Source organism: Culex pipiens, chromosome 1, assembly GCF_016801865.2.
Source record: "Culex pipiens pallens isolate TS chromosome 1, TS_CPP_V2, whole genome shotgun sequence".
Lineage (NCBI taxonomy): Eukaryota > Metazoa > Arthropoda > Insecta > Diptera > Culicidae > Culex > Culex pipiens.
The window spans coordinates 128,284,441-128,307,382 of NC_068937.1; the positions used below are offsets into that span (position 1 = coordinate 128,284,441).

Consider the following 22,942-nt stretch of genomic DNA (forward strand, 5'->3'; position numbering starts at 1 on the left):
TGAGTGTTCGCTTAAAATTTCATCAATTTTGGCAGCACTAAGCAGACCCAAAAGAGCGCTGGAAGAAAAAAGAACTAAACTAGAATAGGAAAATGGGCGTGGCCCTATGCACTCGACTGATTAGAATGCATTTGGGAAATATTTTTTGTAAATGCTTGTAAAAGAAATAGCATAACTTTTAATAAAAGTGAAAATAAACAGAAATGTTCACAAAAAGTTGCTCTACTCGTTGGTGTACTTGGTTTTAGTGTATTTCAAGGAACACTCCAGATTATCCAGCATCATTCAAACACGACCGCTTATTAGGCTTAAAATGGGTATATTTTCCCTAAACACAGTCCAGACTCGATTATCCGAAGGTTTGTATGAGACTTCGGATAGTCGAATCACGAACAAAACAAATTGCATTTTTTCATTTTCTTGCTTTTTACATTAAATTCGTGTTCTGTGACCTCATTCTAGACAAATTTGAATGGTTGATTGCTTTTTAAATTACCAGATGCATTTTCTCAATATTTTATCACCGCCATTTAGACCACCATCTTGGATTTGAAAATTCTATATCACTTTGGATTAGTTTAGGGGTCATACTCGCCCGGTCACGCGAAATATCCTAGCAGAGCTGGTTCTGCCAGAATCCTGCTAGCACGGTGGAACATTTTTGCTACAATTCCGTGTTAGAATATCCAGCTCTGTGAGAAATCTGCTAGAATCCTGCTAGAACGCCGTGACTGGGTATGCCCAATAAAATAAAAATTAAAAAAAGGAAAAAAAATCGTGATTCGATTATGCAAACCACCTATTTTTGTAACCCCCATAGATAAACGTGGGTGCGCATGGCAGCTTAAGATGATTCCATACCATTTAGACCCAACATTTAAAATTTTATTTAGTGCCAGGAAATTCAATGAAATTTAATTCTGCCGATTGGAGCATGTTCAGAGAGCCCAAATCTATCATACCTTGACGAAACTGAAGCGTTTACTGACATCAACCTAAAAAATGTCGAGTTGTGAATGAAAAAAATATTTAAAGCTGAAAAATCACGGATTAGATTTGACACTCAAGAATAATTGGCCAAGATCCTAACAAATCAATGAATTAAAAAAAACAAAAAAAAACAAAAACAAAACTATTCATGTATGTACATGAACCCCCGTCTTGGCAGGACTTGGCCATGACCACAGTAATTTCAACTGAGATGGTTCGGTTAGTAACCACCATATATCTCAAGAACCTTTGAAGCGAATACCTTTCTCTGGCTAACGATTTCTTCTGAAATTGTACAGACATAGATCGGTAATGCAGATGACTCGGGCCAGGCAATCCACGACTCCCTCGTCCAGTTCATGAGTATATGAGATGGCCCTGGGCTGTTTTTGAGACGGTGTTAGTAGTTATATAATGGTTTTGATATGTTGTACCTCGTGACATTATTTCGCCACTACGGATCAATTCAGTTCTAGAGCATTAACTCCATGATGGCCGACTGGTTAGCGTCCCAGACCATCAATCCAAAGGTGTGAGTTCGAATCCCACCTGATTCTTAAAGGTTTTTTGTTCATATTCAAAGTTCAATTCCTGATTCCAAATTTCAAGGAAACCGACCGGGCTTTTGATCCCCGAACCTTCTGCTTTCGAGGCAGAAGCCGCAACCATTGAGCTACGGAGCCGGTCAAAATAAACAAAACTATTCATGGCCAAAATGTTGATATTTTAAAAATGTGATTGGGCTTCTGAAGTCAACTTTTTGAACTGTTGATCAATAGGGACGTGGCGTTACATCGTGCTGCCACCTGGTTTTTTTAAGTGCAAGAGTGGAAAAGTGCTGAGTCATCGTCTAATATTTTTACGGCGTCCTATTTCGCCCAGCAAAATGAAATCGATAAAGTAGTCGGTTTCGATGAGAAAAAGTGGAAAACGTGGTCTAAAAATAGCGACGCCTTCCCCCTATAGATTGTCCTGGCAAATCATAAAGTTTGATAGTCTGGCAATACTGTCAATAGATTTTGTTACTGGGCGAGAAGTTTAAAAAATAGATGGCAGCACCATGTAACGCCATCCCCCTATTTTTGCTTGTATTCGTTCTTCTGTATCAACAATGCCAGATTATTTTAGGCTTCATCCGTAAAGTACGTCAGGCTAAAATCAGTAAAAAATTTTAGTCTTCGGGAAAGTTATTCAAAATTTAATGAAGATCCTACATCTGGGAATTGATAAAAAATGGACGACTATTGCGCCCTCCACAGGTAAAAAACTGAAACAGTTGCTTTTCTCCATACATTTTTACATTTTGTCCCATACAAACTTCAAGCGATTAGAGGGAGTGGTTCCCGTGGTCAGAATGAGCTCAAATTTGGAATTAAGCCTAGTGATGGGACAACCTTTAATTTCAGGGGGTAGCCCCAAGAAAGCCCGGATTTGGACCACCCTACTATATTTACAGATTTTTGGGATCGAAAAATCTGTAAAATACAGATTTATCTGTATATCTGGCATGGCTGTACCTTTATTAAGAGCAGCTACAACTGCGCGGCACCACTGTACTTTTGGACATAGAGCTTTATGACGTTTCGCGTACGCACACTAGTGCACCATTTGGTTTTGCTGCCTGACAAAATTTAACCTCACTTTATTTTCGTGTACGTACACGCAATACATTCTCACGTAGATTACTCTATCGAGGTTTTTAAGCGAAGATGGCGTTCGAATGGTGAACGCCCAAAATGTCAAAATCACGCAGTGGTGCCAACATTACGGAGCAAGTGTGCCATGGCATGACAGCCACATTTTTTTCTAATGTTGGTGCTACTGCGCGATTTTGACATTTCGGGCGTTCACCATTCGAACGCCATCTTCGCTTAAAAACCTGGATAGTGATGTAACATGTTTGGCTGTGAAACAAGCCCTTGTCATGAGCTATAAAGTTTAAGGAGCTGGCAACCCTGGCATGCAATTGAATTTGAATATAGAATTCCAAATTAGGTTAAAATGGAACCTATTTTTTATAGTGATATATTCAAACTATCACAGTTGGTTGGAAGTAGGCAATCAAACGAATAGATTTTATTTTTCTCAACATCATTTGCATTCCAACGAGCCTCCCTGATTTCTACCCAGAGTCACGTCCACCATGCAATGGCACCTTAAGTGACCATCAAAGGACACTTCCCTCGTAGAATACCAGATATATCTAGCCACTCATCAGTCATTCACCGCTCACCTTCTTCCTATTGCTCTTTCTCTCTATTCCAGACATTAAAAAACCGCACGTATTCAGCTCGGTTCCGCCGGAACTCCAAGATCCGGACAGCTTCAGCGAGATCGACCTTCACTCCACGGTCGACCAACATTCGAACCGGGCACCGTCCGCATCGACCACCATCGAGTACAACCCACTGCAGGATCTAGACCTCGATCCGGCGTCACCACCGTCGGAACCTGCCAACGGTGGCGGCTTCGTGCAGCAGACCTCGTCCATAACTGCCCAGTTTGCGGCCCAGCTGCCGAACGTTGCCTCGACTGTGTTTTCGACCTTTTCGAGGGTAATTAAGGGAACGTCGCCGGGACCACAGGTGGTGCAGCCGCAGCAGCAACCTCAGCATTACGTCCCACAGCCTCCGGAACCAGTCGTTGCGTACGACTACTCCCATCAGCCGCAGGATTTGGGTGGGTACCCGGAAGTGCCTCCAATAGCGCCTACTTTCTTTAATCCGGTTACGGTCGGACCGGCAGTTCCTCCGCCTGCGGCGGTTCCTGTTGGTGGGTCGAACACCTACCGATTGGGCGGTGCCAAGAAGAAGATCTACGCCCACATACCGGGACTGAGCTCGACAGGACCGGTGCCCACGGTGAAGGCTCCGGAACAGGGCCCGATCCCGGAAGTGCTCGAAAGTCAACCGGAGGTTCAACCGCCGAAGGGTGGACTTTCGTTCTTCGAGAAGATTCCTAATTTGCTGGAGAAGATTCCAAAGCCAGTCGGGTTTAGTGGTGGTCCCCAGCCGGAAGTAGCTGCACCGAGTCCGATCGACTACTTTGGTGGACAGCAAGTTACACCAACGTACGGGCAGCCATTGCCACCCGTAGTTCAACCTTCGTACGGACCACCTGAAGTTCCTCCACTGACCCAGCCGAGACCTCCTTCGGGAGAACCGGAAACTCTTCCACCTCCGCCGACCTTTTTCAGTCCTGGTCAAGTAGCGTCGGTTCCGAACCTACCCCAGAACCAACCCTCCAAGAACCCGTACAGCTCCAGTCGACTCAGTAGAGGTGTTGGCCTGTACAAGAACCCGCTAGCTCCACCACCTCCGGTGGCCGCTCCGACCTTCCTGCCCAACCAGGAACCTCCTCGAAACTTCTTCCAGCCACCCGCGCCAGAACATCCAGTCCAACAATACCCGCCACCTACTCCCGACACAAGCCTATCCAACTCACGACCACACTCTTCACTGAGCAGCTCTCAACTGTTTGCCGCGGCGCCCTTCGAACCCTCGCCAGATCCCCCGGAAACCAAAACCGTCCTCGACAGTCGATCCAAGTCTACGGAGAACGTCCTTTCGCCTCCGCCACGACCCAACTCGAACCTCAGCGAGCCAGCCCTCTTCACCGAGAGTCGTCCGTTGAGCGTGTTCAACCCGGAACCTGCTCCGGCGGAGGTAAACTTCTTCAACCCGAAGACAAGTTTCAACCAGGTGCCACCACCACCGGTAGCGACGCTTCCACCACCTCCAACAACTGGAACCGTTCCTGGCAGCAATCCGTACAACCTCCAGAAGACCCGTAAACCTACGTACGCCGTTCCACCAAGTCTTGCTCCAGCTCAACCGACGAACTTCTTCCAACCGGCAGCAGCGTTCTTCAACCCAGAACCTGCCGCTCCAGTAGCCCTTTTCAACCCGGCGCCCGTTGAACCAGTTGTTCAAGTTCCGCCTCCGGCGGCGTTCTTCAACCCAATCAACGTTCCCGCACCAGCACCGACCCCAACTCAATCACCTGTTACAAACGACTTCAACGCCAACCCGAACCTAATCGCTCCGGTCCCTTTGAAGACCACCAACCACCAGGATATCAACGCGAATCCCGCGAACTTATTCGACACCCCAGCAACTAGTCAACAACCTCCACTTCCGCCGCAGGTCAACGACCTGAACGCAAACTTCTTCAACCTCCAACTCGCGCCACCGGCGCCAGCCCCCGCATCCAATCCACTAGACTTCTTCAACAGTCCGGAACAGGCGCCAGCAGCAGCAGCAGCAGCCACGGGTCAAGCACAGTCGCAATCCGCTCAGCTGTTTAGCTTCTTCGGACAGCCGGAGCGGCCGGCGCAGCCACCATCTACACAAGCGATCAATTTCTTTGGCCAACAGCAGCAGCAGCAAGAGGAGGAAGCGGGAACGGACGAAAGTGACGGCCTGCAGGTGCCGATAATCGAGCCGGAGGACGCGGAGGAAGTGCCGGAAGCGGAGACGAATCCCGCTGGCGAGACTGCGCGACGCAACGCGGTCAACGATAGCCAGCTGGACGACCGGTACGACGATCCCGTAGAGCAGGAGCGGATTGGGAACGCGCCGGAGCCGATCTTCAGCAGTGATAACCTGTTTGAGTTTAAGAGGGTGAGTGGAATGTTTTGGAATGTTTTAGATGTTTGTGAAATTTTCAAATTGATTATTATTATTATTATTTTGCTCGGATACATAGTTATGAACAGAAAAAAGTAATTATTTCCCGGTTCCAGTAAAAGGAATAACGGACGCTAACTAATTTCTAATATATTTCTAAATGAACTTAATCCAACCAAATCATGTTAAATTTTTTAAGCTTTCACCAAGATTATTTTTGTGATATAGAATGTTTCAATGTATGAATACTCAAAATAAAATTACAGACTACAGTATTTTTTCGAAAATACTTAAATTTTCATAATTTGCGATATGAATATCAAACTAAGCGAAATTTTGTAGCATTTCCACTTTCTTATATTTTGTAAAATACAGAATTTTTCACAAAATACCTACTTTTTCGAAAATACTAAAATTTTCATAATTCGCAAGATGGGTATCAAATGAAACGATTTTTTATGCATTTTCACTTTTTTCAATATTTTTTTGTAAAATACACAAATTTTCACAAAATATTGAATTCTTTGGATTTATAATTTTGCGAATTATGAAAATTTTAGCATTTTACAAACAAAAAAAATAGAAGCGAAATTGCATAATATAATTTTGCTCCGTTCGATACCCATATTGCAAATCATGAAAATTTTAGTTTATGAGAAAAAAAATATTTTGTGAGTAGTTAAGTATTTTTCAAACAATAACTCAAAATAAAGTGAAAATGTTTACAAAATAAAGCTTCGTTTGATATTCATGTTGCAAATTAATTTTTTTTTTCGAATTTTCGAAAAGATACGGTATTTTGGGAAAATTCGAGTATTTTACAAAAAATATTCTTACAAAAGTGAAAAGCATACGAAATTTCGCTTCATTTGATAGCCATTTTGCAATTTATGAAGATTTGGTATTAAAATATATGGTATTTTGTGACAAGTTTTGAGTATTTATACTTATACAAATTTATTTAAGGGGTTACATACATGTAAATCGTCAAAAATGTCAGAAGTTGGTATGAGCACACATTTAAACCTTTTTTTTTTAATCTTTTGCAGGGCATTAACATATACATTTTCATCTATTAACAAAATAAATATGCAGACATTTGGACGTACCATTGCCGAGATATAGCTATTTAAAGTTAGAAGTTTCAAAAAAACGGGTGCCACGATATCTCAACACTGCTTTGACCAAATCGGCTCAAAATTTTGGTGAAGACTCGTTGAACCGGTCCTGTGTGCATGACGAAGGCCGATTTTCAAAAACTTAATTTTTAAAAAAGATAAAAAAAATATGTTTTTCATATTAAATATCATCAGATTTTGATTTTTGTATTTTAAAAAAAGCAAAATTTCAAAATCGGGCTTCGTCATGCACACGGGATATGTCTTGGGAGTCTTCACTTCAAATTTCAGCCAATTTGGTCCATCCCATCTCGAGATATCGTGGCATCCGTAAATCAACTCGGGGTTTAGAGAAAAACGCCAACAAAGTTTGACAGCCCGCTTTGCGCATGGCAAAATTTTGAACTTAAACCGTCTCTTACTCAGTTCAGTTACTAAATATCTTCATGAAACTTTCAGGAGTGATTGAAAATCATCTTTTTAGTGAATTCAGTGAATTTTCTGAAATATAATTTTTTTTTATTTTCTACATGTATGTAAACCCCTTAAAGTAAAGTTCATCGTCTAAAAATGACATGAGACAACTATGCGTAGTACGGCAGTAAAAGGTAAATAAAAAATGAGGTATTTTTTTAACTCGTTTCAGCTCTTTTCCTCCGAATTTACTTCAGATTTTAACGCTGGTTTTTTGGTTTTTTCTAATAGTGAAACCATTTATAATTATTTAAAAAAAAATCAAGAAAATACAGACAAGGTCTTTGAAGAAAATGGCAACCCTCTACACGGCACTTTCGAGGTGAACAGACTCGACGATTTGAGGTTATATTGAAAATCACCTTTTTCTTTAGTCAGCTGAATAGTTTGTTTTGTCATAACTTTTGAACATGAAAAATTAAATCAAAAAATTCATTTTCGAGTGATTTTATAGTCGCTTCTCAGTATTGGAGGCTAAAATCTATGATTCCTTCTAATAAAAAAATTGTAACTCCAGAATGAGTTTGCACAATCGTTTACAATAGTGGAAAATACAAAAAAAAATCCTGTTTGAAAGTTGTCTTTGAAATTCCAACCAAAAAACAAATAACTGATAAAAATTTATGCATTTCACGAAATACTGTAGAATAACTCTATTGATTGAGCTTTCAATGGCTACTTTGTTATTTTTTGTTCAGCAGCTGCGCTATCGAGCGTCTGTTTTCATTGCGATGTCATTTGTTTCATTTTTATTTGCCAGCAAGGAATCTAGAAACTCTTGAAAATTGTTGCCCACAAAACTTCACACAACAACAATGTGTTCTGTCAAGTCAGCTGATGTTCGATGCTTAAATTAATGAAAAAGTGTTCCAAATTTGTGCCTTTGAGAAAATTATTCCTGGTTGACCGTCTAGAGTAGAAGATGTGAACAAACATTGGCTAAACTTTTTTTTTTCCTTTTTTTTAGTCCGCCTTCGAGGACGACACCTACTCCAAGGACGTCCTAATCGACGCCAACAGCAGCAGCATGGCAGCGATGACCGCGACGGTAGCGGGCGCAACCGGTGGCAGCAGCGCCGGAGGTGGCCCCCTCGGCGGAACGGCAAACGCCGTGGACACTTCGATGGCATCGATCCACGAGACACCGCCCTCGACGGCGGCCGCCAGTAGCACCACCAACGTGGCGTACAGACCAATCTACCGGCACTGGTTCTTCCGGCGGGAGATTGAGGGCAAGTCGCTGTGGACGCCGTTTTCGATGACGGATTCGTTGGCGTTGGAGGACGCGTTGCCGCTGGCGAGTGTGGAGGGGGAGGAGAGCGAGGAGGTGATGGTGCACGTGGACGGAGGTCGGCACGACGTGTCGGTTCGGGAGCGGAAGATGACGCCGGTTTACTGGAAGGGAGCGACGCAGGATGTTCGGCGGTGTTCGTGGTTCTACAAGAATGTGGACTCGCGGTTCGTGCCGTATGAGGAGGAGGTCGCGGAACTGCTCGAGCGCGAGTACAAGGAGGCGGCCACTTCTGGGGAGTGGCACAGGCGGGTGGTTTTGCCGAACGGGGAAACGGTTGTGTTTCACGGAGCTTCGGTTATTGTGCACTTTTTGCAGACGCAGAACCCGGACTCGTGGGGTGGAAGCTCGCCAGTGCCGTCAACGACGAATCGACCTCGGGTGGTTAAGCGTGGGGTTGATGAGTTTAACATTGAAGACGGTGAACCGGAGCGAGTCGATCATCTGCTGTTTATGGTTCATGGAATTGGTGAAGCTTGCGATCTGCGGTTCCGCCCGGTTGAGGAAGTGGTCGACGAGTTTCGTAGTATTTCCGCTCAGCTGGTGCAGAGTCACTACCGGTCCTCGTTCGATCGGGGTGACATTGGCCGGGTGGAGATCCTTCCGATATCTTGGCACAACGACCTGCACTCGGAAGAGTCCGGCATCGACAAGAAGCTGAAGGCCATCACGCTGGACTCGATTCCGAAGCTGCGCAATTTTACCAACGACACCGTGCTGGACGTGCTGTTCTACACCAGTCCTGTTTTTTGTCAGAACATAATCGACGCCGTTGGCAAGTCGCTGAACCGGCTGTACACGCTGTTCCTGCAGCGCAATCCGGACTTTGGTGGAGGCGTTTCGCTGGCCGGCCACTCGCTCGGCTCGTTGATCCTGTTTGACCTGCTGTGCCACCAGAAGGTTCAACCGGTGGAGACGGAAAATTCGGTGAGTTGCCTACTTAAAAGCTTTTTGTTGGTTGATTTTTGAGTTTTTGAAGTTTCAGACCAAGAAGTTAAAGAAAAAGAAGCAAAAAAAGGTTACTTTTTCTAAGGTCTCTCCATCAGAATTTTAATGTTGGTCCTCTTTTCAGGAGAATCCGGACGGCGACAAAGTTCCCGCCCTGAACAGCATCCACCCGAAACATCGCCCTCTGTCGCGCAAATGCTCCCAGCAGATTAACTACGAGGTCGGCCCAGCCGGAACCGGCCAACCCTACATCTCGTACCCTCAGCTCCTATTCCAACCGAAAAAGTTCTTCGCCCTCGGCTCCCCGATCGGGATGTTCGTCACCGTGCGAGGAATCGACACGCTCGGACTGGACTTCAAGCTGCCGACCTGCGACGGATTCTTCAACATCTTCCACCCGTACGACCCGGTCGCGTACCGAATCGAAGCCCTCGTCAACCCGGAACTCAGCCAGCTCCGGCCGGTCCTCATCCCGCATCACAAGGGCCGCAAGCGGATGCATCTGGAGCTCAAGGAGACGATGCTGCGCGTCGGCACCGACCTCAAGCAGAAGGTGCTGGACACGTTCCGCAACACGATGGACGCGGTCTTCTCCATCACGCAGCTCAACCGACCCGATCCCAAGGCGATCGAGCACGAGGTGGACAAGGTGATCGAGGATCAACTCAAGTTCGAAACCGGCTCCTCTACCGTTTCTTCCGTGGCCGATCTGGACACTGGCGAGACGGACCTCCCCCTCGGCAAACTCAACGGGTCACGTCGCGTTGACTACGTCCTCCAGGAAGCCCCCCTGGAATTTTTCAACGAGTACATCTTTGCCCTCACGAGCCACGTCTGCTACTGGTAAGACCGACTTGAACCTCCAAACATCACAAATTTCAACATCCTCAAATTTTTCTCCAGGGAATCCGAGGACACGATGCTGTTCCTGATGAAGGAAATCTACTCGAGCTTGGGCGTGCAAAGTGACAGCCAGATTCCGCAGCAGACGATGACGATCGAGCGGCCGATCGTGAGTCCGACGCCGTCGACGTCCTCCCAGTCCAACTACAACCTGTTTCCCCAGCAGTCCCAGCAGCATCAGCGGCCAACGTCACCCGGGTGTAATCGGTAAAGAGGTTGTTTGTTTTATTTTTGTTTACGTTTTTCTTGTCTTTTTCGTTATGATAAAAACGCGTCTGTGTTTAACTTTAAGTTATTTCTTTTTACATTTTTTCCGGGGGAGTCATCGAGTCAAATGTTGTAAATATTGCTCCCAAATTCAATTACATGATTTATTTTCTTCTCTAAAACCTTAAATTCTGATCACATTAGCTAAACATACAAATTAAATAACAACATAATCCCTGATTGGTAGGCTATAATGAAAAAACAGTTTAATCTGAATGTTGTCTATCGAAATGTACTTTTTGAAACAGAGATCGTAAATAATTTCGATGTATGTTGCTTACGGTAAGATATATACAAACATGAACTGTGCAGAAAACAAGTTTTTAGAATAAATATTTTTATCGGACAAAAACAATAAAATGCAGTTTTGTTTATTTTTCTAAAATTACCGAACATTCCAAAAGCTAAAAGTAAAATTAAAATACTATCATACGTGTAGCATTTCCCGAACACGGACGTCGACATCAAGGAACCTAAACGTTCAAATAAAAAAATTATTGAAGTTTATATCAATTACACCGCGTAGCCATCCTTCTGTACGGCCTACAATTCTAATTCTGCTTTCTTCCGGACTTCTGTCCTATCACTTTCACTTCCGTTTTCACAGCCATCTCCTTGTTTGGCAAGATGTGTTTTAAATCACTGAGGAGCCATGTTTGCTATTGAAAACGTCTGGTGCTTAAAATTGGCTGCCCTCATGTGTTTTCATGCTTGGGTCGTATGCACGGTTAGTCCCATTTTATGAATCAGAAAAGCGGATATATGAACTTCTATCTTGGTAAAATGGTGATTTTTTAATCTTTCGGATTGCCGCATTTTCAGAGTATAGAGCGGATGCTGTTTCTGTTATCGTACATCAGAATATACTCGTCGTATGGTTGCAAAGGCGACGATATCTATTGCGTTAAACACTGGTGTCGGGCGAACGGGTGAACTTCCAGATGTCGCTAGTTGGCATTTCATGCACCACGGCTGCATTGTTGGGTTGATTTTCGTACGTTGATTGCCGGATTCTTTTCAAGGCATTGAAATCGCACAGTGGCCTACTATTCCTCTTCTATTTGCAGCAGTTGACTGGAGAGTAACGATTTCCTTATTTTTTCAAAGATCTGTAACAATAAGTAACAAAGAAATTACTAGTAGGCTGCATGATACCTATATCCTCTATTGTTGTTTGTATTTTGTAAAGCTGAATTTTATTGCGTGTGGCTTAATCGAGTGACATTTCCGGACTTTTTTATTCGGTAATATAAACAAATGTAAACATTAAGTGTACTTCGCTTACCCCGATGGACATTGACATAAGGTATGAGACATACGAAGTTTACATTTGTAGACTTAAGAAAACAACTTGTTGAGAGAATAAGGTTGCTTCGATTGCCAGCATACATGAAGTTTATATTTCTAGACTTAAGAAAACAACTTGTTGAGAGAATAAGGTTGCTTCAATTGCCAGCAACCAGTTCAAAAAACCTCTTTTTGAAATGAATGCAAAAATCAACTCACGACAGGTATGTACGGCAAGTACTTTGGACGCTCATAGCAATAAAACAACTCTTTACATGCTTCATAAGCAAAATTAAAAGGCTCTTTATTTCATAAAACACGATTCATTTGAAAGCAAACCCATCCTAAATAGCCAACCCAACGGATCCAGTTTCTATATTTCCGGCATACTTGACCAGCACCGGTTCCACCTCATCTCGTACAAACTCCACCACCTGATCCGCAGCTCGCCCAGTAAACGTCTTCGGGTCTAAAATCTTGTCCAAATCACCCAAAATCGGCGCAAAGTACGCGTCCCCGCGGATACGCTCAATCAGATCGTTATCCCGACCGTGCTGCTTGACCTGGGCACCCGCCTCATGCGACAGCACGCGAATCTTCTCGTGGCACACCTGCCGATCACCACCGGCTTGCACCATGGCCATAATCACGTTCTCGGTCGCCATGAACGGCAACTCCTGGGCAATGTTGCGCTCGATGACCTTCGGGTACACCACCAACCCTTGCGAAATGTTGAGCAGCGTCATGAGACAGGCGTCCGCCGATAGGAATGCTTCCGAAAGGGTCAACCGCCGGTTGGCGGAATCGTCCAGGGTTCGTTCCATCCACTGGACGGCCAGCGTGTTGGCCGCGTTGGCGTGCAGGGTGATGAGGTGGCGCGCAATCGCACAGCACCGCTCCGATCGCATCGGGTTGCGCTTGTACGCCATTGCCGAGCTGCCGATTTGGGTACTCTCGAACGGTTCCTCCAGTTCTTTGCGGGACGCCAGCAGACGCAGATCCGAGCATAGTTTGTGGATGGTCGCGCCGAGACTGGCCAACGCGGACACGATTTCAAGATCGACCTTTCGCGAGTACGTCTGACCGGTGACGGCGTAACACTTCCCGAAACAAGCCAACTCAGTGACCTTCTGGTCCAAGGCTTTCACCTTTTCACCATCGCCGGCAAACAGCTGCAGGAAAGAGGCTTGCGTTCCGGTGGTTCCCTTAACGCCGCGGAACCGCAAATTGTCCCGGCAGCCACGCAACGCCCGTTCGTCCATCAGCAGATCTTGAACCCACAGCGTGCACCGCTTCCCTACCGTGGTCAGCTGGGCCGGCTGCAGATGGGTAAACCCAAGCGTCGGCAACTCCCGATACTCAACGGAGAACTCCGACAGTCGCTTGATCACGCCGACCAGCTTCGGCAGCAGCAACTCGAGGCCACCCTTCAGGATCAGCAGGTCGGTGTTGTCGCCGACGTAGCACGAAGTCGCGCCCAGATGGATGATCGGCGCCGCCGTCGGACACTGCTTGGCAAACACGTGCACGTGGGCCATCACGTCGTGCCGGGTCAGCTTCTCTTCGGCGGCCGCCGCCTTAAAGTCCACGTCCGAGACGTGCGCCTCCATTTCGGCGAGCTGCGCATCCGTAACGTCCAGGCCGAGCTCCTGCGAAAGACGTAAATCTTTAATCAAAGTTGGTGTTCACCACGGGTAACCCACCTTCTGAGCCTTGGCCAGGATGATCCAGAGCTTGCGCCAGGTCGAGAACTTGTGCTGCTCGCTGAACAGGAACTGCATCTCCGGGCTCGCATAGCGGGTGCTCAGCGGGGACCGGTAGCCGCAGTATTCAGCGTTCGGTTGGGACATCTTCGATTCGTTGGGGGGGTACTGCGCAAGAAATGGCGATCAACTCGGGATGTTTCCTTGAACTGATCAGCTCAGCTCTCGGTTACTCACTTTCGATTGATAAGGCAGCACTAGTGTGACGAAGTAAAAGTTAGTTGCAGTAACTAACGGAGAACACAAAAACAACAGAGAAATTGGTGCAACAACAACGGGAAGATAGTGACGGTCTACGCACACGACAAAGAATCTGATTGCTGCAAAAATATATGAGCCGGTTCGTGTCGGGTGACTGACAGTCTCGAGAGATTAGTCATAAATTACGATACATTGTTTGTTGAATTTCAACTAGTTGCTTAAAAAAGCAGTCAAAAATTTAAAAGCAACATACAACCTTAACTTATTCACGACAATTAAAAAAAGTGCTACGTCAGCTAGGGATGCGCCCACGACCACGTGCAACTCGTTTTACGCGCCTGCTGTTTCAAAAGCCGGCGACTTTATTCCACGTGCTTGGAAGCAAGCTTGCATGCAAGTTTTACTCTAATGCTGCGCGGTGGGATCAAACATTTGACGAATCGCCAATAATTTCACTTAATCATATTTAAATATAATATTAAACAATAAAGGTGAAATTTTTATGTTTTAATAAGGTCCAATTAATCATTTTTATTTTTATTTTTAGCTGTTTGGGTGTTTTTGAATACACCAAAACAGCAAACAAAAAGGTTTATTTGACCATTTGAATGTAAAAAGTGTTTTAAAATGCGTTGTACACCTGACCAGTTGTTTATAGTCATTAGTTTCCAAAATATGTAATAATTGGCGAAACAATTTTTATTTGCGGCAAAAAAAGTTTTTGCAGTGCTTCACATCGGAATTTCATAAAAATTCAAAATATTTTTAAACCATCCCAAATTTTTTTAAATATGATTATCAATGCAGAAAAATGCATTTTAGATTGTTTACAGTTATACCCAAGGTTATACCTCTATTTTCTTTAAAATTTTGATGTTTTTTTAAAAAAATTTGCCCTCTAATTTTTTCTTCCAATTTTGACATAGACAAGGTGGCCACTCGATTCGGGAAATCGGGAAAGTCGGGAATTTGTGATTTTTTGGCAGAAAGTCGGGAAAAGTCGGGAATCTCAAGCATACTTGCTTAAATGCTGATTTATTTTAATTCTTGAATAATGTTGTACCATTTTTAAATTAAATTCACTCAATTCTTCTTCAGTAGCTTACTTTAAATTTAAGGTTTTTTTTAAGACATTGAAAATCCTTATAAACGGTGGATGTATTTGACTCAGATTTTTCTAATATATTTGTTATGAATCGAAAGTATTTTTTTCTATTTATTTTTGTTTATCAAACATTACCTCTTGTTCTTACTCTAACTTAACACAACAACAAACGATTATGGAGCTAGCGTAAACGTATGATTCTGTTTCATTTTATCACATTGATTGAATATTTGAAAAAAGATTCCAACTTGAGTTTGGCAATGTTTTTTTTGTGGTAAATATTTTTAATTGTTGAACTAAATTCATTAAGTCATTTCAAATATTTTTTCCCATATGATTCCCTTGACCTTTTTTTGTGAGTATGGGTAAATTACGTTAGATGACGCATGTTATCCGAAAAACTTATATCGAAAAAAGTCGTTTGTTGTTCGTTCTGAACGAAAAAAATTAAATACTGTTTTTACGTTTTGAAAACATGAAAAAATATTAAATTTGCAAAAAAAAAAATCCAAAAACATATGGTTTAAGTTTTTGCAAACATGTTTAAGGAATTTGTTCTATCTAACATTTTACATAAAATTATTGGTAAAATTTAGAATATTATCAAACTGTTTTTTTTTCTTTGAAAAAAAAAAATTAGAGCAGTTAAATACTGACAACCACAAGCCCAAGCCATTTCATCCGGCCCGCGACTGCTTTTCAAAATAGTTCTATGACCGGCCCTTAAGGCTGTTCATGAAGTATTAAATAAATAAAATTAGTGTCTGAATTAAAAAAATAAGCTTGCCATCAAATTTTAACATATTTAAAGAACATTCTTCATTTTTGACTTTAATTCTTATAATTTTTATATTGATATTTTTTAACTGAAAATTGTGCAGGAAAACAAAATTATCCATTCTTAAAATTGTGAAATTTATGAAAAAACTTGGATTGTTGTCTACAAAAAGAGACTAAATGTTACTTCTTTCAGTTTTAACTGTGTTTACTTCAAATTGAAGTTTTTTTTTCTATTTTCTTTTTTAAATAAATAAGTAAGCAAAACTAATGTATTTTTCCAGAACAACTTCTAGTGATGAAGTTTTAAAAAAAGCTTAAAAATCAAATTATTCATACTGAAAATATTTTAAAAATATTAAAAAATGTATCAAAAACATAAAAAAATGCAAAGATCATTGAAATTTGAATGTTTTTTTTTTTATAAAAATCGTCAAAAACAATATCTATACAATTTTAAACAAAAAATAAAATAAATCAAATAAACACATTTTTGAATGTTATCTTTGTTTTTCATTTTCAAAATCAAGATATATGATTCATATTTGCAACACTAGTTCTTTTATGAATTTACTTTAAAAGAACCCAATCATAAGAAAATTGATCAGGGCACCCCTGATCTACATTAATTCAAAATTCAATCACAAAATTTAAAAGGAAACTTAGTAAAAACATTTTTTACGAATTCTTAGATATTTTCTAAATTCTTTGAAAGAATAATAACAGCAATCATGTTTTAAAATTAAGAGTAAAATTTTAAACTAATTTTTCTTTAATTTTTTGGCATTTCATTTGAAACGAAGTATCAAAAACTATACTTTTGCCAAAAAAATAAACATTGAAATTATAAATATTTATGTTTGTAATCTGAATCAAAATCCACCTTTAAAGGTTTTTTTTTGAATTTGTTGTTATATTTCTGTTGTTATGGAAATTGTCAACAGTTTTTTTATTCATTTAGATTTTTTTGATGGTTGATATTGACTTTTTATAAAAAGTTTTTTGGTTGAAATCATTCTTTAGATAAGAAATGCCTATTATGGAATTTGGGTGATCACCCTGGACATAGACATAAACCAATATTTGTGTAAAATGTGTAGAGCCAATTTTCATTTGATTTTCCATCGGAAAATTAGTTTTTAAATTATGATACAAGTTATGGCAATATTATCAATTTAAAAAAACATAAAAAAAAACAAAAATGCCTATAAATTCCCCTAAAACATATTACAATATTATTAATAAATCGACCAATTTCGCAAAGAATTTCTCAAACTGCAACAAATTGTCAATCGTCAATCAGAAAAAATGTTGTTTTATTCTAAAAGGTACGTTGTGTTCATCTAAAAACAAAACACTTAAATTACCATTCCTACTTGTGACATCTAACATAACAACACTGAGTGAACCCGACCTGACCACAGTCACACTTGACTTCTTTGACACGCATAGAAGAATGAAGAAAATGCGCCTTATCATCCCGGCCACAAACTACCCACCAGTAGCCGTCAATTATCGACTCCACCTTCTATACTCCTTGACACTGTTTTGCTCACTGTGCTTGCACATAGGTACGTTTCATTCACAAAAACGACCAGCCAGACAGACAAAAAGCTTGAAACCAAAACAAACGTGGCTCCCAATTATTGTTGAGTTTTAAACCGGATAAAGAACCAAATTGATCTGTAATTACCTCATGAAGCTGTGAACAAGCAACACTTAGTTTTTGCGGGTCGACCCAACATTCGCGCAAATTCGCTCGATGTAGAGTTGTCAAAGTGTCGGGTTTGATTACCGGCGTGCGCTGCACGCTGATGTGAAATTATGAACTTCGCTGGCCAGACTCAAATCACACGCTCACATATGCATTCGATTCTGATTCTTTTCCGTTCCAAACTTGCACTTGACCCTGACGGAATCACAATTATCGGTGCGATTGAACAGAACGCAAAACGCTCATATGTGCCCGGTCGGTCGGCTATTTTGGACACACAATTTTGTCTGGCCGTTGTTTATTTCTGCTGATTCAGAACTTTTCAGGTGAGCGGTCTCCTTTCCCTATTTGATATTTTTTTGCTGCTCATATTTTTGTTCTTGTTTTATAGCAGTCTTTTGGATTTTGTTTCCGCGAGTCGGTCGTCGTTCATTTTTTTTTTGTTTTGTTTTATTTTGTTTCACCGGTTTTGTGGAAAGAGACAGTCTAATACAAATAAGAAAGAAAACAAATCGGCACCTTAAGTGGTTTTGAAAGCGATGTTAAAAAAATGCATCAAATTCTTTGTCTACTGCATCCAATTAGCAAACCATTGTGAGACAGAAAATTTTAATTATTTAACAAAAATATAAACTGAAAAACACTTTTTAGAGGTCAGCTTTCGACTTTTGATCTACTACCAAGTTTAAACTCGATCAAAAATCTATTAATGGACGGTCTACTGTTTGGACTTGCTTCAGTGCATTCTTATCAATTAGAGCCGTTGGAGGTGAAAATTTTTCGTTTTCGGTGACACGCTTGACACAACCCAACGAATGTTCGTACAATAGACCAAAGAAACTAACCTTAGACATTTATATGTTTCGATTATTCTATCAACAAAAATAAATTATTAAACTGATGACTTCACAACGCGGAAATGATCTCGCTTTTCTCATTCTACGCACATTTCATGTATCAGAAGGAGGGAGAATCCGCGAAGATCGCGTTATCGCGCATAATCTGGGCAACCTTCGGACCTTCCCCCTTTTATGTTCTGACCAGCCGCAACAGACGATCGGCGGTGGACACAACAGCTCAACGACAAAGGGGCAACGAACTTTTTCTTTAAACCAGTTAGTATCCTTTGCGATGCTCTGCGGCTGAACGGGTTTTGTACACATTTAGACCAGACATGGGACATGTTTTACTAAAATATCAATATCAAATTTTTAAAATTGTGAGTTATATTGTGTAAAGTTTTTAAAATGTGTCAATTTAATAAAATCTGATAAATGCAACCTTGGGTAACAATTTCGCAAAAAATCAAACTCAAGCCCACAAAAAATTACCTAAAAAAGACATGTTTTTCAAATTTGCTTTACAAAATTACCTATTTATTTTTTTTGTTCTTGACATAGTTAACCTAAACTTTGATTGCCTGATATAGCTAAAACCTTGCAAAAATATTAGTTTCTACACGAAAAAAAAAAGTTCAAAAAATCATTATCGATTACTGAATTCGTAAATTTACGAACCACATTCATGCAATAATGAACAGGGGAAAGTGGGGCAAGACGACCATATGGAGCAAGAGAATAAACAATCGCTCGTACGATCGTTATTCTTTCAATTTCCAATATTTCCAATATGAGGAATTGTTACTAGCAATGCAATTAGTTAATTCTACTACCACATTACCGCAAAAACGACGTAAACGCCATGAGACACAAGATTGAATGGTTTTTTTTTCAAATCCTTTGTTTTCTTATAACATTTGGAAAGCCCAAAAAAAGGCTTAGGGTTCGTTTTTAAGTTCATGTTATCAAAATCCCATTTTTCCTAAATCAGTAGTGTCCCTACCAAAGATTTGCACCTATTATAAAGTATGATTTATCATTTGGTTATTTTTGTTGAGAGCTTTCAAAAAATCTTGTCTAGATGGGGCAAGTGTACCATATGGATTTAAAGTATGGTAAAATTACGAATTGCATTGGAGCATTTCCATTCGAGCAGTTTTTGCTGTTTTCTACAATGTATTCCTTATGGGAGAACTGTCATTTCTACCACTCGAATCCGGTGCTCCATTGTTTAAATAAATTGTCCATACAAAATATAATGACATTTTGAAAGTAATTTATTTTTTCGTAAAAACGATCAAAATATTAGTAAAATATAATTATTTTATCTAAAAATGAAAGTAACGTTTCGAATACATTCTAATCTGATGTGTCTAAGTGATAATAGTTCATTTGTTAGCAAATTAACATGTTGTTCCATGCATTGTTCCTCTTGCCCCACTAGTTCAGCAGAACGCAAGAAAAATCAATAATTTTACAATCAATTTTTAATAGTAAAAAACAGGATTTTTTTAGAAACCTATTCAATCAAAGTCTTAGTAGACCTGAAATAAGATGAGTATCAAAAAACCCGACTGATTTATTTAAGTTTTTAATGGGTTTTAACTTGTTACACTTGCCCCACCTTCCCCTATATATGGTGAGCAACTTGTACTTTTAATTTGCTTGTACTTTTTCTATGACCAAAGAAGACATTTGGTAACATCTGTAAGCTATTAGACTATGGCAAACATACAAACAAACTCGCATTTTTTTTTTTTCGGTTAAAAGTTTGCCAAACTCCCAAATTTGTTTGCGGCAAACTCGCAAACAAAGCCAAATGTATGCAGGCTGACGTTTCTGCAAACAAATGCAGGCAAACTGCCAAGCTGTCAAAAAGTTTGTTTGTTTGTCTTAGTCTAATAACTCCTTTAGGGTGCGTTCTTTTATCACGTAATGCAGTTGGGGGAGAGGGGGGGGGGGGTCGGAGGCTGTGTTACGCTCCATACAAAATTTTTATAATTTGTATAAAAATTTTGTTACGAGGGGGGAGGGGGTCTAAAAATCCGATTTTTTGCGTTACGTAATAAAAGAACGCTCCCATACAAAAAAAAATCTGTATCGTGAGAATGGATTTTCTGATCGGTTTGGTGTCTTCGGCAAAATTTCAACCGTCGCGGCAATTGAAATAAGTGACGCTAAAGAAATATAATATTAAAATAATAAAAACGACAATCATAAAATGTTAGTACTGGATAAAAAAAATCAAAACCAATTGTTTTGAAGATATCATAAAGTTTTATGAAAAAAAAAATCGTTTTCTAACATTGAAAATAGGACCATTAGTTTCTGAAACATTAGTACTATAAATTAAAGGCTGTATGGATGCACTTAGGAAACTTCAATTATCATTTTTTTCCTTTTACCCGCCGTATGTCAGCAACCAGAGGTCCAATCTTTTTATTGAAAAAAAAAATATTTCTGGAATGGACTACCGTGGACTAGTTTAAAAAATCGATTAACGGGCTCTCTTATGCTAACTAGATAGGAAAACCAGCAAGCTTAGTACAAGAGAGCACAGAGGCATCGATATCTTGAAAACCATGCACTTTATCAACAAATCTGTAAAGTACTTTTCGATTGCAAATTTAATTTTGCATTAAAAACTGAAGCCAATATTTTTTTTTGCTAAAATTTTTATTTTTCCCAAAAGAACACATTTTGAAAAAAATCATAACTCGACGGTAAAATGCTTCTCTATGGCTCAAAAGTTGCGGCTTTTTGTCCACTAAAACAAATCAAAACAATTCAAAAAATAAAAAAAAATACGTATAATGGGAATGTAATCTTTGTGAAAAAAAAAATCCCTTGTGCCTATTCTTCTATATAGTCTTCATCAATACCTACAACTTTGGCGAAGACACAAAATCGATCAGAAAATTCCTTCAAAAGTTACATATTTTCGAACATTTACGTACCATTTTCCATGGACAGCTGCCAAAATTGTATGGAGCCTTTTATGTGTGAACCAATGACACAAAATGGATTCTTTGGTCATTGGGAAGGACTTCACAAAGTTTTAACCGAATCAAAAAATATAAATAAATTCCATTTCATATAAACAAATTTCGAAAATTTAAAAATAAGTATTTTGGATATTCAGCTCTTAGCGAAAAAAAAAATTTCCAAGAAGTCCTAATCATAACTTACAACTTTGTCGAAGACACCAAATCGATCACAAAATCCCTTCTTAAGATACACATTTTCGAATATTGACATTCCCATCTTGTATGACCAGCCTCCACAATTTTATGGAGACTTGTAAGGAAAAAACAACGCTACAAACAATGGACAAAGTTTCATCCAAAAGTCGATTTGCGAAATCGTAGAGAACCACTTTACAGTCAAAACATTTAAACTAATAAAGAGAAGGAACCATAGAAGATTGAATTTGAAAGTATAATTTTCGCTTTCCCATAAAAAAGGCATACATTTTCCAATCACTAATTAGTTGATAATCCGCGCAAGTTATGCCATGAGACGAAACGGGGCGAAAAATAGATTTTCGAAAGATCGAGACTTGCAAATCGAAAACTTCCTGGTAGCTGGTGCCGATGGCTCTTTTACTTCTTCAGCTCTAACTCAGTCGCACACTGAACCGGTTCACTAGCCAAGCCGAAGCAACTCGCATTTCTCGTCGCAAAAAAAAAGAGAAGCTGTTTTTGTAAAGTGGGGGCTCGATTTCGTCTCCAGTCCGTTATTTTCAGCGTCCATTTAAATATCTGCGGCGTATGTAAACAAATAGGCAAAAGATCAAACGTTTACGACCCCTGGCACAACAACTCTGCTGATTCGCTGATGACGAATATGTCCAGACAAACTCGGATGATGATTCGGCATGAAATTAGCATTTGATTGTGTTTTGAAAAGAGCAGAGCATTGGTTCCGTGTATGTTTAGTTTTTTTTAAAGGGGAAACCTGCTGTAAACAGATTGAAGTGGAGACGCGTGGTACTTCAAGATTTGAAGATTGGAACCTCCTTAACGATTCTCACCAAAAGTAAGAAAACACGATTCTATTACGTGTCGGCGAGTTATCGATCTGTGTACAGGGGTAAGGTAAGTAGTTCAGACTTTTTTTTCGTTTGCCTTCTTTTACTCCTTGCCAATACTACCTAGTCTGAGCCTCGAACGTTTATTATTTAATTGGAAAAATACCTACTACTTAACGCCACGAGTAGTGGAACGCGAGTGACCGGCTTCCAAGAAGTTTGCTGTCGTGTGGTTTGACACACTCACACGAAAGTATTTCTCAAAGGTATAATTTACTATTACGTAGCGTAGGTAGAACTAAGAAAGCGGGTAAGATAGAAAACTGTACAAGTCCACTTCAGTACACCGTGGTCCAGATCGCAAAATTAAGTGGAAAATGGATTTTCCGAAAAAATGGTGAAGTTTTGGAGCTTTGGTGTCTTTGTGGTAAATGAAAAGGGGCAACTTTTGGTTTGGTAAAAAATTAGGGTGGTTCACGGGTGATTTTGTTAATCTAACTTTTCAGGAATATTTTTGAGAGTTTTTTTTTTGTCTTCTAGCAAGTTGTTGGGCTTGCCAATCCAAGCAACTTTGTTCAAGACACCAACATTTTATCTCGTAATCTAC

The 22,942-nt window shown here is 40.5% G+C and overlaps 2 protein-coding genes across 4 annotated transcripts in view; one reads left to right on the forward strand and one right to left on the reverse strand.

Annotated features, from left to right (window-relative positions):
* Nucleotides 1–11,541, forward strand: part of LOC120430431 (mucin-5AC) — an 89,823-nt gene extending 78,282 nt beyond the window's left edge. For 2 of the 3 annotated variants that reach the window (XM_039595534.2, XM_039595537.2), the window contains exons 2-6: nt 3,256–5,612; nt 8,178–9,428; nt 9,487–9,519; nt 9,574–10,292; nt 10,353–11,541. In XM_039595534.2, coding sequence (XP_039451468.1) covers nt 3,256–5,612; nt 8,178–9,428; nt 9,487–9,519; nt 9,574–10,292; nt 10,353–10,563 — 4,571 coding nt within the window. In that variant the 3' untranslated portion in view covers nt 10,564–11,541. The remainder of the gene's footprint in view (nt 1–3,255; nt 5,613–8,177; nt 9,429–9,486; nt 9,520–9,573; nt 10,293–10,352) is intronic. The other variant, XM_039595536.2, reaches the window with a different exon arrangement.
* A 635-nt stretch (nt 11,542–12,176) lies between these two features.
* Nucleotides 12,177–14,012, reverse strand: LOC120430437 (adenylosuccinate lyase). Its single transcript, XM_039595548.2, has 3 exons — nt 13,847–14,012; nt 13,610–13,777; nt 12,177–13,555 (listed from the first exon to the last, which is right to left on the reverse strand). The coding sequence occupies exons 2-3, from the start codon at nt 13,754–13,756 to the stop codon at nt 12,251–12,253; spliced, it is 1,452 nt and encodes a 483-aa protein (XP_039451482.1). The 5' UTR covers nt 13,757–13,777; nt 13,847–14,012; the 3' UTR covers nt 12,177–12,250.
* Between the last annotated feature and the right edge of the window lie 8,930 nt (nt 14,013–22,942).